Source organism: Pelmatolapia mariae, linkage group LG18 (assembly GCF_036321145.2).
Source record: "Pelmatolapia mariae isolate MD_Pm_ZW linkage group LG18, Pm_UMD_F_2, whole genome shotgun sequence".
Classification (NCBI taxonomy): domain Eukaryota; kingdom Metazoa; phylum Chordata; class Actinopteri; order Cichliformes; family Cichlidae; genus Pelmatolapia; species Pelmatolapia mariae.
Window position 1 is genome coordinate 23,281,442 of NC_086243.1, and position 18,559 is coordinate 23,300,000.

The following is an 18,559-nucleotide window of genomic DNA, read 5'->3' on the forward strand; positions in this document are numbered from 1 at the left end:
CACGAAATATTATCCAATTATCCAGTGGTAGCAGAATGGAATTCAATCCTGGTCCTCACAAATAAAACTTACCTGTTGTTAACTGAACAGATTCAAAAGCAATAACAGGCTTGATAGCTTGAATTTCTTGCTCAACTGAGTCATAGTGTTGGATTTCAGATGTAATGTGGATCAAGGATGGGTTGCTTCCCATGAATTCCTTTGTAGAAATTAAGACAAGGGATATGATAATGATATAACTATATGAAAACAACAAGGAACATGTCATGGTGAAAGAAAATCAAAGACAACTAACTTTGACTTTAGCGTTTTTGTCCTCTTCCCAGATCGCTCTGAAAGTATTGAACTGTTTCAAAACATCAGCTGCTCGTCCCTTCTGAGAGTTGATCGCTGTTTTCAGAATGCCCACGAGTTTTTTGATGTCCTTGTGTTCCACAACAAAGTTAAATAAATGATCTTTTTCTGCAGAAACACAAATAAACAGTCAAAAGTACAACCAACGATTGTGCTAAAAGTTAGCAGCTGACAGTTTCATTCAAAGTTTAACATTTACTTTTGTACAAATTTATTTTATCCAGTATGACCCAAAATAGGTGAGTGAGCCCATAAATTCAGCAGGAAAGTATTTAAAGGGAAACAGACTTCTACTGGACCAGAAGTCCATTTGCAACCACAACTATTACCATCTAGTGGCCTTCAGATAGAATGCAAGTTAGAGGCCCCTCTGCAAGGTACTACCTTCATGTCTTACACAGTCCCCACAATAAGCTTAATATTTACAATCTTCATTCATAATAAAGGATGTCTTTAATTTAGGAGCTGTCATTCTTTGAACTTGTGCATCAAGTGTGTTTGCTCCTGTACTGTATGTGCATACTGATGGTGAGTTACCTGTTTTCTTCCTTTCATTAGGAGTGTACTCCCACTGCCAGGCAATACTCTTGCTAACTTCCAACACAGAGTCAGTTAGTTGATTTATGGCCTGCTGGATTTCATCTAAGGTGGGAATCATTACCTGATAATGACAAATATCAGATATCAAAACTAGATTTTCTGTTCAAAAAAACTTGCAAAGAATTCCAGATCTCTCTGTCCTACAATGCAACTACTGCACCCTGAACACGTACTGATGGAGAAGTAGAAACTCACCACGTTGGGTATGTCCAGCTGGACTTCAGATTTTATTAGCGGAACTATCCTAGGTTGAGGCTTGGATTTCTTGTAACTTCTGTAGTATATTGATGAAAATTTGAAAGAGTTCTTTCTCTTTGACTTATGATACTGCATTGTGCACATACCAACTAACACAAATATACTTACATAGTGCAACTAATCCTCTTTTTCAAGGTGTTCAGAGATGACTTGGTTGTTTTGAGAACTGCATCAAGTACCCTTGCAGTGAAGGATTCATAAAGCTTCTTAAACTCCTGAAATTAAGATTTGTATGCAAATCAGTGGGTCAACTGCACATAGCAGAAGTGTTTTACAGTTGGTAGACAAATATACCTTTTCAAATTTAGTATTTTTGTCTTTTATTGAACTTTCTGCAGTCCCTCTCTCATCCTCATGAGCAATCGTGTGTCTCTCTCCTGCGAAGGTCATGGTCCTCCCGACTACAGTGTTGAAAGTGTGAAATACAAAAAATAAGTTTAAATACTTAATTGCTGCGTTCACTTGTGTGCAACACTTAAAACTCTGCCTTGACATCACCTGACACAGGTTCCTCAACAGTCTTGTAGCCTTTTGGTTCATAAACAGCACTTAAAACAGTGTCCAGCTCTTTGATTGCTGTTTTGACATGACTACATTTGTAATCTAATGTCTTCGCCCACTCTTTACAAAGATTCTAAAAAGAGGTTGAGATATGTATTTGGTGAATAAGGCACAACTTATTTGTAAAGGCAAATTAAAAAATGAGAAAAAGACTTTAGCAGAATAATCGTTAAATTATTGTAAAGAATTTAATTAAATTGATTTCAGTTGATAAACATCTAAAATTTGTGTTTTGATTTGGTACGAGTGGCCATACCTTATTATGGTCAATCAGATGCTGAACTGAAGTTGGATCATCTGAGAGCTCAATCAGCACCGTCTCTGAGATGTCTTTAAGTACATCATCAATGTGTAACTTGCTAATATTTAGCACCTGAAAAAGAAGGAAATGTGGTTCTTGCTTATTATAAATGCACAATAAGGAAAATTTTAATGAATGACACAGAAACAGACCTTATTCACAAGATGCTGGAGCTCATACAAAGCCATGTCAACTCTTTGGAAGAACTCGTCCAGGAGTAAGGATGACCAGGTGAACAGCACTGCCCCACGTTGAAGAGCAGATTCAACCTTGCGAGTTACCAAAGACATTAAAGCTCATTATGATGCAACAGCCATAAAAAATTTTTTTTTAAAAAGCATGGCAACAGCAGGGCTCTAGAGTGCGACCAATTTGGTTGAGACCTAATTTCTCAATGGTGCGACTAAAGAAAGCCTAGGTCGCACCAGTACGACCAGCCGCTCGAGTAAAAAAAAAAATCTTCGTAACTCTGAAAGCCTCCGTGTGGTCAACAAGAGACACACATCATGCCCATATCGTGGTCAAAACCAATCGAGGACAGTCAAGGGAGGGACCTCTCTGATTGGCCGTGGTCCAGATATTCCTGTAGGCCTACATGTATGTACATTTGAAAGTGCAGGCTGATAGAGAGAGGTGAGTAGCCTAGGCCTGATAGAAGTGGATTGAGTTGTGGGTAATGAGAAAAGATGAAAAGAACAATTGATAACTTTTTCGTTAAGTTAAGGGCTGATCTGTCTGAAATTCATAGCCAGTGCTCTGACATAGAGCCATCAACCTCTCAGGTAATGGGTAATGTCTAACACTGACTAAGACGGCATCAGATAATGAGCCACATACAATCGACTCCAAGCCAGAGCCCACTGAAAGTAAAAGGGGGAAAGTGTATACATTTCGAAGAGAGTGGCTTGACCAGTTTCCCTGGCTAAGATACACTAAAGCTGAATGCACTGCATTTACTGTCATGAGTGTGGAAAGAGCATCACCGGCAATGCCGCATTTGTGGTGCTAACACGTTTCGAATTGAAATGCTGAAAAAGCACAGTGTATCCAGAAAACACATTATATGCTGCGATAAATGCACTGCCCAAGTCTCCCCTCTCCCCACTGCCTTTAAGCGTCAGGCAGCAGCAAACAGGTCGTCAGAGGAGGCCGAGATGATGATTAAGTTTAACATTGTCTACAATATTGCCAAAAAAGAAGTTCTGTTCACTAAGTTCAAGTCCAAAATAATTCTTCACAACACCCCACGTACAGTAATGATGGTGCCCAGTATATAGGTGTCATCAGAGACATATTGAAAAAAAAGGGCAAAAAAGGCCAAATTACAGAAGTTGGCCATCTCAAGGGCCTGTGACTGCAATAGTCCACACGATAGTCCATAAGATATCAAGCTGTTCAGATGTTCAGATGTTAATTTAGATTTTCTTTTTATTTAATATATCTTGAGATGTTTTAAGTTTAAATTTCAGTTCAGTGAAGCACTTTAAGCACCAGCACTTTTTAAGCAACTTATCTTTCTTGTAAACTGTGCTCAAATAAAGAACTTTGTGTTGACAAGATTGTTAGTTAATTATTTACAAAAATCAATATGTCTGTATGGACAGCAATTTAAAAAAAAAAAAGTGAACTTGCAAAACTGCGGTGTTAAGCGATGCGGTTGAAAAAATTGGGTGCACCTAAGAAAAAAGTTAGGTGCACCAGTGAAACCGTGGCAAAAAGTTAGTCTAGAGGCCAGAACAGTGGAAAACATATTCACACTGCTGTTAACAAGCAATGTTTAACAGCTGAGACATTTCTTCCACAAAATGCACCATCTACTGCAATGTACTTACATTTTTTATTTTTGAAGCCATCCAGCTGGAAAAGTCTTCAGGTATTTTCTCACAAGTGGACTCATAATCTTCCAAAATTGTCTATAAAAAAGGACAACAAGTTGTTTTATCCATCCATTCACTTCCGCCTAACCTTTTCAGGGTCGTGGGGTGCACTGGAGCCTATCCCAGCTGTCATAGGGCAAGAGGCTGGGTACACCCTGGACAGGTCGCCAGTCTGTCAGGGCTAACACACAGAGACAGACAACCATTCGCGCTCACATTCACTCCCACGGGCAATTTGGATTAATCAATTAACCTATCCCCACAAACTGCATGTCTTTGGACGGTGGGAGGAAGCCGGAGTACCTGGAGGGAACCCACGCAAACACGGGGAGAACATGCAAACTCCACACAGAAAGACCCAGGCCTGATGGTGGAATTGAACTCAAGACCTTCTTGCTCTGCGGCAACAGTGCTAACCACCATGCCACCATGCTATAATATAAAGTTATTTTATATTAAGTTAAATAATCATTTTGTGAAAAAACTAGTTATTACTTGCCTGTAATCGATGGTGATCAGCATTGAGTTTTGTTTCGATGTTGAGCAGATGTAAGGCTTGCTTTGGAACCAGGAGATCCATCTTCACCAAACACTTTGCCTCCCGTATGACCTCAGTTACTTTAGGATCAAAGTTGACAACTAGCTTTTCTGTCTTTGGGTGACGAACCAGCAGTGTGACATTTAAGACTGTTGTGAATAACACAGAGAGTAAAGTCATACTAACAGAATCAGATACGGTGTGCCATCAAGGTTATCAGCATATTTAATTTAAGCCAACCATGATTCATCTGTGCTACTTCCTCGAGCCATGCCTGGTGGTAAATACACTCAAACTTTACTAACGAAGCTGCAGTCTGATTGTACATTTTGACGGCATTTCGTCCCTGAGGACTGAGCAGGATGTCCGAGTTTTCCTGTTTAGGATGACAGATTGAGGCAACATTAAAATCTTTCAGTGCTAGTAGCTTTAAAATTTTTGTTGACAGAAATCTAGCCTTACTTTTATGTGTAACATGGGTTCCTCTAGTTTTTTGAAGAGGTGCCTGGCCCAACCAATTCGTCCCGCCACAGGAGGCATGTCCCTAGCTAGTGGAGGGTTCTCTTTGTGGTTGCCATAGTGCTGCAAAGGAAGTTTGTAAAACAAAATCTGTGCATTTATATTTTATTTTAAATGGCATTAGCGAATAACAATAAAATAGGTACCTTTCTCACAAACTCTACTTCTGAGACATAACGCTGAAGAATATGACTCAAAAGATGGGGAACGTGTGCGTTAATGCAGGGAATGTTCAGCCTCTGGAAACTACAAATTTAAAAAAACAAAGTAATAACAAATCATTACAGTATTTAATGTTATATTTCTAATATAATATTTCCAGTGATATATTACATTGCTAAAAATATCATATATAGACACTAACCGCTGTATCAGGTGAATGGCACGCTCAGATGTCTTCACATGTGAGAAGCATGAATTCATAAAAGTCTGCAGCTGGTTCTGTAGAAAAGGTAACAAATGTAACCTTCATTAGTACTTTATCATGTTTCAATTGAGGCCATGTCTTAATGAGTGATGTCTGTGATTAGTGGTTTTGTGTATATGTAAATTCTTTGCAGGTCTCTGAGAAAACATCTTCATCCCTATGATGCTTCCTGTTTTAAACAATGTACAGGAAAACAGCAGCTACATGTTTTAGGCATAATGAGTACACAAATATACATACCTCAATGTAACAGATTTGCTCTGTAAACTTGACAAAATCTGCTTCAAATTCAGCACTCCTTGGAGCCAACATATCATACTGCTTTCTTTTCAGATTCATGGCTATAGTGTTGAACTGTCTGGCTAGAATCTCAATGCCCTCAATGTTGGACTTGTTAAGTGATTCAAATGTCTTGAACACTGTGATTATTTGTGTGATCTAGAAAAAAATAATGCTTACTGTTATATGGCAAAGCATTATGACAAGACTGACATTCATATTTCAGGAATTAAAATAGACCGTACCTTTTCAAGCTGCTTGCAGAAGTTGGAAAACTTCAAAAAAATTTCCATCTCTGAAACCTCAAAAGGCCTCTTTCCAGGTGCAGCCATTGTTTCCATCTTTGTTTTCTGGAAACAAGACTTATATTCCTGGTACAAGGAGGTACAGTGCTGCAAAAGACAAAAGATTAACAACAGCAGAAACGGTGTACTGCTGCAGTCATGCCTCTGTAATAACACTGATGTGTACTAATCACAGTGTAACAGTCACCTGCACTTTTGTGATGATGTTATCAGCATGTTGGTCCCATATGAGACGTTTGCCATTGTCAGTAATGTACGATCTGCACATTGTAACCATCTGATTTGTGACCTAGAAAAGTTTTCAGTATCACATGTTGTACAAAGGGAATTGGATCTTAAATGTTTGTTCTTTGAATGAAATGAAAAAATTCAACAAAGTAAACCTACTTTGATGAACAGTGAAGATAAAGTTTCACTCGTGTTGTAGTACAGCGAAACTCTGAAAATCATGTGAATAGTACTGATGACATTTTGCACATTTTTCATCATGGTAACCTGAAATGACACCAAGTATAGTCACAATATTTACAATATATTGTTTGCTCTGATATAATTAGTATTTCTTAAGTTTGTAATGAACAACTTTACTGTACAAAAATTAAACTATTAACTGGCTATTATCCATATTAATTAACAAAAAACAGTATGTGTGAGGGTCACTAATGAATAGTACATGGAGTATGAATTTAATACTAGCGTTGTTTCTAAGTGAATAGTAAATAGGCAATTTTTGATCATTTTATTGTGATGTAGTCTGGGGCAAATAAAAGACTATTTTAAAACCTGTCAAAGACTTCCTGTATTCAGTGCATAGCAATGGCTACTCAGAATTTTGCATTTGTTTGTTATTGCCTACATTTGGTAAAAAAGACCATACTTTTCCCCCCAACACTGTTGGTTTACAGCCTGAATGCTTTACAATTTATATACATGTCTTTAAATAGCTGTGTATGCGATATAGGTGCTTTCATACTTGGCTTGTGCTTTAACATCAGTTCATCAACAAAAACACTGTTTGGCTCAGAGGTAAAACTTTATTTAATACTAAAAATTCTAACAATTGCAAGTTCTTAATGGAAATGAATTGTTGACTGTACATACCGGGTCACTGATGTAGAGAGGTTGAAGAACTTTCTCCAGTGTGTTCAGGAATTTCACATTGTCTTTTGCCTCATTGGCACACCTTGTTATCCTACTATCCAGCTTCCGCCACATCTACAGAGGTACATGTTTATGACAGTGATGAAGGTAATAATATATGTTGTTTATTGTAAATGTTTGTTTATTGTTAAATGTTTCAAGGAGTAATTTAAATTTCTGATTTTATTATTATTATTATTATTGTTACATTTTTTAACTAATTTTTTTGTAAATAAAATAAAGGCAATATCCCCTGAATTATATGGTCACGATGCAAAATATTATTAAAAATACACAAATCACATTTATGGATCCATGATATATCATAGAACAGCGAAAATTAGTAATTACTGATCATTCAGGAATAATCTTACTATTATATAATTTGCATGTAATTTTTATTATATATATCAAATAGATTCAGTTTTTCATATTGCACCTATACACACAGTGTCATAGATGCAATATGTCTGAAGGTATTTTTTTTTTTTAGATTTCGATATTATATCGATATTGTTATTGTTATACCAAAGTTATTATTGTATAAGTGGGCCTAATGGCATCATAAAAACAGAATAATAACTAAATACTAAAATACTAAAAACTGTGTAGCACAAATGATTTTTTAGTGAGGAAAAACACAGATTAGTGTTTGCCTCACTTTCATTGTTCATTGTTGTTTCATTGTTATGTGTGGAGGAGCTGTCTGACACCAACCTACAATAAAATGTTTTCCCTTTGCTGATTTTAGAACACAAGGTTTTTATTGAAAGGGTTTTATTCATTGAGCATATGTTTGAAGTGAGCGGCTGAATTTGCATTTTTGGACACACGTGAACAAGATTAGAAATAGGTATATCAGAGGTGTGGTAATTAAAAAAATTATATCGTGCAACAAATAATGTTGTTACAGTATACCAGTACATACATTATACTGCCAAGTATTATCTTACATTAAACAGTGGACATAAAAAAAAAATACTATAATAGTGTGACTGAAACTGAGAATGAGTACCTTTACAGTTTTGGATCTGCTAATATGGAGCACCATTACCACTGTCTTGCACTTTTGGCTTTTGATGTGAGTGATGATAGAGTTGAACCTTATAGACATTCCTTTCCAGTGCTCTAAGTCACTCAGTGGCCCTTCTGAATCAGCTCCTTTTCTCAGCTGATCACTCTCTATGAGGACCTGATGTACACGGAAAAGGTTACATTAATTCAGTCAGTACCTCTACAGCAAGCCACTACAGCAAGTTTTTCTTTTCCTTTTCAGTCTCTTCTTTCATTTCCTTTCTCTCATACTAACAAAATATATACCATTCATTTGTGAAGTCATCATCTCTGGCCAGTAAACAGTATTCCTTGAAGCCATTGGTTCATAGGCTACACTTCACTTGTGCCTTTTAATGATTTAACAAACCTGCTCAATTTCCTTGCACCACTGCAAAAGATTTTTTTCCAGTTGATGGACCATCTCACAGTTGGCAGCTGCAGTTTTCATATCATTGAGGGTGGCCAGTTTAGAGAAGTCAATATGTGTGAATGTAGTCAGATGAACAATGTACTTGTTGCTTATCTGAATTTCTGCAGGACAAACATAACGAAGTACAAAATTATTAAATTATTGAAACCAGCCATTTAGCTACAGTATGTTGTTCTGAAGAAACATTTTTTTACCTTCTAAGGAGTCAAGACAGTGTTTTATTGTGTACATTAAGTTCTCTTTACATTTTACTCCATGTCTGGACTCTATAGTGCCCCAGTTTTGTGGTGCATCGAGAGCAGGCAGTAGAAAGTTATAAGCGTTCCTTATTCCTTTCAGGAGGCCGTCTCTGGCATCAACTACTGAAAAAAAGATCTCCTACAAAGTATGGAGACAAGTCACCCATAACTTCATAAAATCCAAAGCCAAAACATCTGTAATATAAATCAAAGTATTTTAAAGGGATTTATTTTCTAACAGCTGTACAGTTACATTGTAAATAGGTGTGGACGTCAGGTTGTTTTATAATGTCACTGAAACGGTTGGATGTCAAATGTGACCTCAAGATTTAAAAATATGTTAAGGAAGGAGGGTTAGACCATATTAGATTTTTCCTAAACTAATACAAGAAATGCTGAAAAGTGACAAGTTTATTATGTGATGTTTATTATGTGAACACAAGAATTATTATGTGGATGCAAGAATTTCCCCGCCATGGGATCAATAAAGTCTTATCTTATCTTACATAAACTGCTCAAAAAATAAAAGGAACACAAAAATAAGACATCCCAGATCTGAATGAATGAAATATTCTTATTAAATACTTTGTTTTTTACATAGCTGAATGTGCTGACAACAAAATCACACAAAAATTATCAATGGAAATCAAATTTCGCAACCCATGGAGGTCTGGATCATGCTCAACATTAAAGTGGAAAAACACACAACAGGCTGATCCAACTTTGATGTAATGTCCTTAAAACAAGACAAAATGAGGCTCAGTAGTGTGTGTGTGGCCTCCACGTGCATGTATGATCTCCTTACAACTTCTGCGCATGCTCCTGATGAGGTGGCGGGTGGTCTCCTCAGGGATCTCTTCCTAGACCTGGACTAAAGCATCCGCCAACTCCTGGACATTCTGTGGTAGATGGAGTGAGACATGATGTCCCAGATGTGCTCAATTGGATTCAGGTCTGGGGAACGGGCGGGCCAGTCCATAGCATCAATGCCTTCGTCTTGCAGGAACTGCTGACACACTCCAGCCACATGAGGTCTAGCATTGTCTTGCATTAGGAGAAACCGGCATATGGTCTCACAAGGGGTCTGAGGATCTCATCTCGCTACCTAATGGCAGTCAGGCTACCTCTGGCAAGCACATGGAGGGCTGTACGCGCCAACCCCCCCCCCCCCCTCCCCCCAAAGAAATGCCACCCCACACCATTATTGACCCACTGCCAACGGAGTCTGTTTCTGACTGTTTGAGCAGACACATGCACATTTGTGGCTTGCTGGAGGTCATTTTTTAGGGCTCTAGCAGTGCTCCTCGTGTTCCTCCATGCACAAAGGTGGAGATAACGGTCCTGCTGTTGGGTCTGTGGTCATCACCTGCAGAACCACTCCTTTATTGGGGATGTCTTGCTAATTGCCTATAATTTCCACCAGTTGTCTATTCCATTTCTACAACAGCATGTGAAATTGATTGTCAGTAAATGTTGCTTCCTAAGTGGACAGTTTGATTTCACAGAACTGTGACTGACTTGGAATTACAATGTTTTGTAAAAGTGTTCCCTTTATTTTTTTGAGCAGTGAACACAAAGACATATAAAATGCACAATTAGCTTTTTAAAAATAATTTCCAACCCAGATCCTAAATCATATCTGTATGTCCAATGAAAACTTTACCATACTGTTATTCTCCGAATTTAAAACAGTTTATTGTGTGTTTAAATGGGAATTTTTTTTCACAGATAAACCATTTTCTTTCAGCATATAAAGAAAATTCTGACATGCGCTTGGAAGTAAGTGGGACTTTTATTTGATATGTTTTATATGTTCTATTGTGAATAAAGTATGGGCTTATGAAACTAATGAGATTATGATTTCTGTTTTATTTACATTTTACACACTGTCCCAACCTTTTTAGAACTGGAATGGTTATAAAATCATATATCTATATTATATATATGGTTGTTAGGTTGTTAGATATGATTTTATAACGCTTTTATATAGCAAAAATTGTGCATTTTGTTTAAATTTATATAAAAAAAAATATTAGTTTTTTTTATACCATTCCGATTCTAAAATGGTTTGGACAATGTGTAAAATGTAAATAAAAACAGAAATCATAATATTATTAGACAGTATCTCACACAAGTGAGCACACCGCTCACATTTTTGTAAATACTTTGTTATATCTTTTCATGGGACAACACTGAAGATATGACAATTTGATACAACGTAAAGTAGTCAGTGTACAGCTTGTACAACAGTGTAAATTTCCTGTCCCCTTTAAATAACTCAACACACAGTCATTATTGTCTAAACCTCTGGCAACAAAAGTGAGTACACCCCTAAGTGAAAATGTCCAAATCGTGCCCAATTTGCCATTTTCCCTTCCTAGTGTCATGTGACTCGTTAGTGTTACAAGGTCTCAGGCGCAAATCGGAAGGTGTGTTGAATTTGGGGTTATTGCTCTCACACTCTCTCATACTGGTCACTGAAAGTCTAACATGGCACATCATGGCAAAGAATTCTCTGAGGATCTGAAAAAAAAATTGTTACTCTTTAGATTGCCTAAGCTATAAGAATGTTGCCAACAGCCTGAAACTGAGCTGCAGCACGATGGTCAATACCATACAGCAGTTTAACAGGACAGTTTCCACTTAGAACAAACCTCTGGTCAACCAAAGAAGCTAAGTACATGTGCTCAGCATCATATCCAGAAGTTGTCCTTTGAAAATAGATGTATGATTGCTGCCAGCATTGCTGCAGAGGTTGAAGGCATGGAGCCTGTCAGTGCTCAGACCATATGCCACACATTGCATCAAATGGCTATTCAATCCAACTTTACTTATAAAGCACTTTAAAAACAACATGGTTGACCAAAGTGCTTCCCAGTAAAAAAACTGTAATAAAAGTTAAAAACCATACATTAAACAAAGAAAATTAAATAACAATAAAATAAATGAATGAATGAAAAAAAAGATGAAATAAATCGGTAAATTTTGAAACATGAATAAAACAGACAATATAATAGACAATAAATAAAACTAACAAAGTAAAGAAGATTAAAAGCAACCCAAAACTGATTAAAACTGACTACAAGCTGACTCTGGTACTACAACAAGAAAGCCCGCAAACAGTTTGCTGAAAACAAGCAGACTAAGGACATGGATTAATTGTGATCTGATGAGACCAAGACAAACTTATTTTGTTCAGATGGTGTCAAGGATGTGTGGCGGCAACCAGGTGAGGAGTACAAACACAAGTGTGTCTTGCCTACAGTCAAGCATGGTGGTGGGATGTCATTGTTTGGGGCCGCATGAGTGCTGCTGGCACTGAGGAGCTACAGCTAATTGAAGGAACCATGAATGCCAGCATGTACTGTGACATACTGAAGCAGAACATGATCCCCTCCCTTCAGAAACTGAGCCACAGGACAGTATTCTAACATGATAACATGGAGATGGGTGGAAGAGGATTCCAGTGGCGCCCTGTGAAGCTCTAGTGATCTCCATTCCCAACAGAGTTAAAGCAGTGTTGGAAAATAATGATGGCCACACAAAATATTGACACTTTAGGCACAATTTGGACATTTTCACTGAGGGGTGTACTCACTTTAGTTGCTAGCGGTTTAGACATTAATGGTTGTATGTTGAGTTATTTTGAGGTGACAGCAAATGTACACTCTTATACAAGCTGTACACCGAGTACTTTACATTGTATCAAAGCGTCATATCTTTAATGTTGTCCAATGAAAAGATACAATATTTACAAAAATGTGAGGGGTGTACTCACTTTTGTGAGATACTGTATATGGATATTTTAATTATATTATAGTTATAGAAACAAACCACCATACAAATTCAGTACCCTCTTACCTCATGTACGTTTTCAGAATTCACAGCTATGTCCTCTCTTGTCCGTATAAAGTAGCAGCAAATACCTGTCAGGGATATTTGGGACAAATCAGGCATAAACAGCCTCAGTGTTTTTTCTCCTTTTGCAGCACCAGGATATGAGCGACCACACTCTGCAATAAAATAGAAATCATTTTGGAAGAAATTAAAAAATGAAAATGACACATAAAACAGATCTCAATTCTTTCTGCTAAAACTGGGATATTTCACCAGCGCAGGGATAAAATCATTAATTATCACGTGAACTTGGTAAAAACTAAAATTATAACTGGCCTTGAAAATCAGAAAAGTAAAACACTGTAATCGTAGTTTGCTTTAAATTAGTGGTCAGTATTACTTAGTATGAAATAAAAAAATAAGCAGGATAACGTGACAGTCAAATACTGGAGTCGAGATTTATTCCAACCTGGTCCTGGCGCTGCAGACTCTTGATACACAAAGGAAATGGTTTTGCAACCTCCTTTGGCAAAAAAATGATCAAAAGCAGCCAGCTATTCATGATAAAGAAAGAAAAAGAAAGACAAAAAATTGTGAACTGAAAAATGTGTAACTGTATAATATCAGATGTGTTTTAACCATAATTGCCATATCAACATAGACAATATAACATGTGAAATGTATGAGATGTTTTGACTTTTGCTTGTTCCAGTTGTACTTGCAGCAGCCAAAATATACACTTCTGATTATGATATTTTTTGCTTTTGATATTTTGCTTCCAAGGAGCCAAATGTTTATGTATTTTTTAAGGTTGCCTTGAGCAATAGTTCTCCAGACTTTCTAAAAGTCTTTTCGAAGCTTTTCTGTTGACATTGACTGTCTTTTCTAGTCAAGTTCTTGCATCAGACCATTTTCAGAGAAACTATTTCTTTGTTTGTTGATCCACTGACCTATGAATCACTAAAGGGTAAAACACTTAACTCAGTGGATGAACCAAGATTGTGTCTATACATAATAGATGACTTAGACGACTTAAAGAACCAATTTTAGATTGTACTTTTTGTTATTATCAGCCTGTCCAAAAACACATAATTTTTGGACAAGGTTTGACAAGGATACAATATTTTTTGCACCACCAATTTGATTCTCAGTGAACTATTAACTGAAAACTTGGTCATTCAGTTAATCTATTTATTTTTCACTGAAGCCTCAACAGAAATGGGATCAGTAGAAGGATGGCTGTCAAGAAGCTATTCTTAATTAAAGGAAATAGGGAAGAAAAGGCTGAGGTATGCAAAATTACACAAAAACTGCTCTGAAAATCAGTGGCAATAGGTTTTACAGAGTGATGAATGATAAATATGAAATGATTAAAACTGTTGTTAGTATGTACGGCAATCAGGAGAGTGGTACAACGGTGAGTGTCTACAACCTGTAAAACACGGTGCAGGCTTTGGTATTATTTGGGGATACAGCCAGTGGTGTCGGGATCAAAACTGATGGAATTATAAACACAGAAAAGTAATCTCTTGCTGCCATGCAATACCATCAGAAAAGTGATTGACAGTGGCTTCTTTTTTCAGTATGTCAATCATCCTAAATACACTGCCAGTGCAATAAAAGTATATCCGGATAGAAAAACACAGTGGAAGACTGTCAGTCATGAATGGGTCTCCCCAGAACCGGGACTGCAACATTATTGAACCAGCCAACATCTAAAGAGCTTTGGATATCCTTCATGAAGCCTGGAGAACTATTCATGAAGACTACTTACAAAAATTATGAGAAAACTTACCTAAGTGAATTCAGCCTTTGTTGAGGAATAAAGGTGGCTATAAGAAATATTAACTTTAAAGCTCATTAGAATGGTACAAACTGCATTTAAAAATTTTATATTGTATTTTAATGTATTTCCAATTTTCATGTAAAATAGGAAGAAACTAGTAGCTGATCAAGACTTTTGCACAGTACTGCATAAATATGTTTTAATGTGTGGTGATTAAGACACTGCCTCCTTTAACTGAATAATAGTTCCTGGTCATACGAAGACCATTTGGAATATTTGAATAAGATGTGACAAAGACAAGTGAACGTTATCCAGTTGATACAAATAAAATAGTTATATTTTGTTTTCTATGGGTTTTTTAATATTTTGAACTGCTGTGGTGAAGGTGTTGGTGTTTGATTATTCTCTGTTCAAAACACTTAGAATCATTAATTACTTATTTGAAGGGCTATTTTGAACATAGTTTGTTGAAGTATATGGGAAAAACTCACAGAAGACGAATCTAAAATAAACTCCTCTACATCTGTTGGCGGTAGGGCCAGTCTGTCAGCCAAGATGTCAATGATATACTTGTGTGCAGGGGTGAGGAGCTTTTTTCGCTCTTCTCTTGCCTCCTTATATTTGCCCTGAGAAATACAATAGATGTTAATTGTAGTAATTGTAACTGCTCCGACAACAAAAGTGGTTGATGTCAGTAAGGTTTCATTAAAGCCAATATCAATTTACCTGACATCCAGCCTCATTTGTATTTTGGCTAACTTCTTCCATCGTATTGTTTGGCAGGAGGACTCGCCTCCTTGATGTTTGAAAAACTCAGTGACTCTTCAACTTATTCTGCCTGGAGGAAAAATAATTAATGAAGTGTTATGAAAATGAATAACCAACTAACTCCAAAGTAGAATACAGTGAAAAAGTATTTGCCTCTTCCTTTTTTTTGCATATTTGTCACATTTTCATGTTTCAGGCCATCAACGAATTTGAATATTAGACAAAGATAACCCGTGTAAATATACAAAGCAGTTTTTAAATTATTGTATAATTTATTAATAGAAAAAGCTATCCAAACTTCATTTTGTGGAAAACTTAGATCAATTTCACTAGTTCCTCCCAGGCCTGCTTACTGTCAGATCATTTGAATCAAAAACCACTTGAAAAGAATGTGTCTGACGAAGATAAGATAAGATAAGATAAGATAAGATAAACCATTTTTAGTCCCACACAGCAGAGAGCACGTTTAAGTTTAAGAGCAGCATAAGTTAAGAAAAACACAAGAGAATAGGATAAGATAACACAGAATAACATACTATACAACAACAATAAAGTACTATATACAATAGAATAAAGTGAATTTGGCTAAAAGATATCAAAAAGCAAGATATCACGTCATGGTCTAAAGAAACTAGAACAGCTTAGAAAATAAGTCACTGACATCTGTCAGTCTGAAAAGGGTTACAAAGCCATTTCTAAGGGTTGTTTTTTTTGTTTTGTTTTTTTACTTTAGTGAGATTCATTATCCACAAATGGAGAAAACTTAGAACAGTGGGGAACCTTTCAAGGAGTGGCGGGCACAGCAAATTAGTTCAAGACCGCACTTGCTTCAGTTAGGGTCAGGGTCAACAATAGCAAAGAGACTGAACAAAAATGGCACCTATGGGAGAATTTCAAGGAAAAAACCACCGCTGACCAAAAGAACACAAAGGCTTGTCTCACATTTACCAAATGAAACAAACAAAGAAACATCTTGAAGAGCCACAAGACTCTTGTAAAATATTATATAAAAGCTGAACTTTTGTCTTACCAGTACATATTTTTTTTCTGAAGATTTGTGTCTCATTACATCTGACATAAAACTAATATAGCATCATTAAAGGAAAACCACGCACACTTGGTGGTGGTAGTGTGATGGTCTAGGGCTGAGCAAAGCAAAGTATTAATTAAAATTGTATCAGTTAAACAGAACTGTTTTTCAATCAAAGTGGCACTGAGGATAATATAATTAATAAAAAGTTCTTCTTTCTTTAGTCTTTTAGCTTTACTGCCATCTGAACGAGCTAACTGGATTATTTATTACAAGTTGGAGACTTGTTATCGAGGTCATATCTTACTTACATAATTCTAACCTTTGATATATATATTTTCTGCCCTTACCAAAACTTGGTCATCCGATAAGTGGTAGCTTTCTGTTGGGCACATGTTTGTGCCAGTTTTGTTTTAAGTAAAAAAAGAGTATTTTGTTTCCCGTTTTACAATCGTGGAAGTCACTTCCAAGTCCTGCAGTCGTTATGAGCCGTTACTGATACCTGCTGTTAACGCAACAGTTGAAACGAGGTGTCACGAGCCCAACCGTTACCACACGTTATAAATGTTAATATTCACAGTAAACATAAAACACTTTCACAAAGCATTTTTCATAGTTTGGGGGGACTTCTTGTAGTCGTATTGCTAACCGTCCTCTTGAAACACATCAGATAAATAAACATTCACAGGACAGTCATTACTTGTTATTGCCACCCTCTACTGGGTGGTTCCCGCACCGACACGACTGACATAACTCAAACAACAACTGATCTTGGACCAGGCTACGGACAGGACATATGTTTCGTGGTCTACTGTGATTGGTCCAGCCACACCGTCTGTTTGTCCAATAGCGGCTAGACATCTGTTCGCTGGAGCAACTCTAAAATATTCCCCTCTCTTCCTCCTGCACAGTCTATTTGCTGTCCTGCCCGGCGACGCTCCTGCAGAGCTGCTGAAAGTTGAGCTGAAAATGGGGAAAATGCAAGTCTTAGGAGTAATTGCAGTAATATTAGCAGTGTATTGTGTACATGCGAAGATTTACTTTCGGGAAGAGTTTCTGGATGGTGGTAAGTTGTGCAGAGAATTTTTATAACTTTGCAAGGTTAGCACTTCACTGCCTGTTAGCTTGACTTTCAGACATCGTTGTGTCACAAAAATTGTTGTCTAGACTCTGAGTCCTCTTAAAAATACCACCTTTTTCCGTTAAATAACCGAAAGTGCATTGACAATTGGCAACATTCATTAAGGTCGAAGGGAGCAGACGTAATATCGATATTAGTTAATAATCGTCGTCCAAGTTGCAATTAGTGAAACTAAATTTCGACATTGACAATTTGTCGTCGCATCTACAATTACTGGGAAATTGTGAGACGATTTTTCATGACGTACCATGCTCTACTGGCTCGGGAGTGTTAATCCTTAGCAAACTTACTGGTTGTTTTCTGAACAGATGAATGGAGAAGTCGCTGGGTGAACTCCAAGCACAAGTCAGACTACGGAGAGTGGAAACTCACGGCTGGCGACTTCTATGGCGATGCAGAGAAAGACAAAGGTACATGTTCGGACTTTCTAATGTAAATCTTCATTACAAAGTTTTCTTTTGATCAAAATAGCGTTTACTGTTGTCCAAAAGACAGCAAGGCACTTGACATTTAATGTGTTCCTGTTTTAAAAAAAAAAACAAAAAAAAAACATTTTCTATTATAGAAGTGAAAATGAGTCATTTGATCATAATAAGCAGTAGTAATGTCTCAAATAGCCCCTACAAAGTGCCCTCATGTCTGATTTACATTATGTTTCCTACTTCTTTTTGTTTGTTTGAAGCTGAACAAAATGTATTTAGTTTTGGTTTGATACTTTCATTTTCAGGTCTGCAGACAAGCCAGGATGCACGTTTCTATGCGGTCTCTGCCCGTTTTGATTCTTTCAGCAATGAGGGTAAGCCTTTGGTCATCCAGTTTACAGTCAAGCATGAGCAGAAAATCGACTGTGGTGGTGGCTACGTGAAGGTCTTTCCTGCGGACTTGGAGCAGACTGAAATGCATGGAGAATCCTCTTACTACATTATGTTTGGTAAGTAATAATGACCTGTGTGATTTACAGTGCTTCCAGCTGTCACTGGATTTGATACGTGTAATAATTAATTTTATTCCTTTCCCCTAGGCCCTGACATTTGTGGCTACAGCACCAAGAAAGTTCATGTAATTTTTAATTACAAAGGCAAGAATCATCTCATCAAGAAAGAGATTAAATGC

General features: G+C 37.0%; 2 protein-coding genes across 2 annotated transcripts in view; one reads left to right on the forward strand and one right to left on the reverse strand.

Annotated features, from left to right (window-relative positions):
• Positions 1-15,275, reverse strand: part of LOC134616150 (dynein axonemal heavy chain 8-like) — a 36,626-nt gene extending 21,351 nt beyond the window's left edge. Inside the window, exons 1-25 of the mRNA XM_063460889.1 lie at positions 15,234-15,275; positions 14,999-15,133; positions 13,191-13,275; positions 12,746-12,897; positions 11,290-11,407; positions 9,773-9,928; positions 8,583-8,746; positions 8,175-8,351; positions 7,121-7,234; positions 6,407-6,514; positions 6,207-6,308; positions 5,960-6,106; positions 5,676-5,873; positions 5,373-5,449; positions 5,155-5,254; positions 4,952-5,071; positions 4,730-4,865; positions 4,451-4,638; positions 2,227-2,343; positions 2,030-2,146; positions 1,321-1,427; positions 1,150-1,228; positions 892-1,015; positions 296-462; positions 73-199 (exon numbers count right to left, since the gene is read on the reverse strand). Coding sequence (XP_063316959.1) covers positions 73-199; positions 296-462; positions 892-1,015; positions 1,150-1,228; positions 1,321-1,427; positions 2,030-2,146; positions 2,227-2,343; positions 4,451-4,638; positions 4,730-4,865; positions 4,952-5,071; positions 5,155-5,254; positions 5,373-5,449; positions 5,676-5,873; positions 5,960-6,106; positions 6,207-6,308; positions 6,407-6,514; positions 7,121-7,234; positions 8,175-8,351; positions 8,583-8,746; positions 9,773-9,928; positions 11,290-11,407; positions 12,746-12,897; positions 13,191-13,275; positions 14,999-15,133; positions 15,234-15,275 — 3,157 coding nt within the window. The remainder of the gene's footprint in view (positions 1-72; positions 200-295; positions 463-891; positions 1,016-1,149; positions 1,229-1,320; positions 1,428-2,029; positions 2,147-2,226; positions 2,344-4,450; positions 4,639-4,729; positions 4,866-4,951; positions 5,072-5,154; positions 5,255-5,372; positions 5,450-5,675; positions 5,874-5,959; positions 6,107-6,206; positions 6,309-6,406; positions 6,515-7,120; positions 7,235-8,174; positions 8,352-8,582; positions 8,747-9,772; positions 9,929-11,289; positions 11,408-12,745; positions 12,898-13,190; positions 13,276-14,998; positions 15,134-15,233) is intronic.
• Positions 15,276-17,202: 1,927 nt separating this feature from the next.
• The window catches only part of calr3b (calreticulin 3b), a 3,531-nt gene continuing 2,174 nt past the window's right edge, over positions 17,203-18,559 (forward strand). Inside the window, exons 1-4 of the mRNA XM_063462551.1 lie at positions 17,203-17,371; positions 17,755-17,856; positions 18,174-18,377; positions 18,468-18,559. The exon at positions 18,468-18,559 is cut by the window's right edge and continues 3 nt beyond it. Of these exons, the coding sequence (XP_063318621.1) occupies positions 17,275-17,371; positions 17,755-17,856; positions 18,174-18,377; positions 18,468-18,559 (495 nt within the window). The 5' untranslated portion in view covers positions 17,203-17,274. The remainder of the gene's footprint in view (positions 17,372-17,754; positions 17,857-18,173; positions 18,378-18,467) is intronic.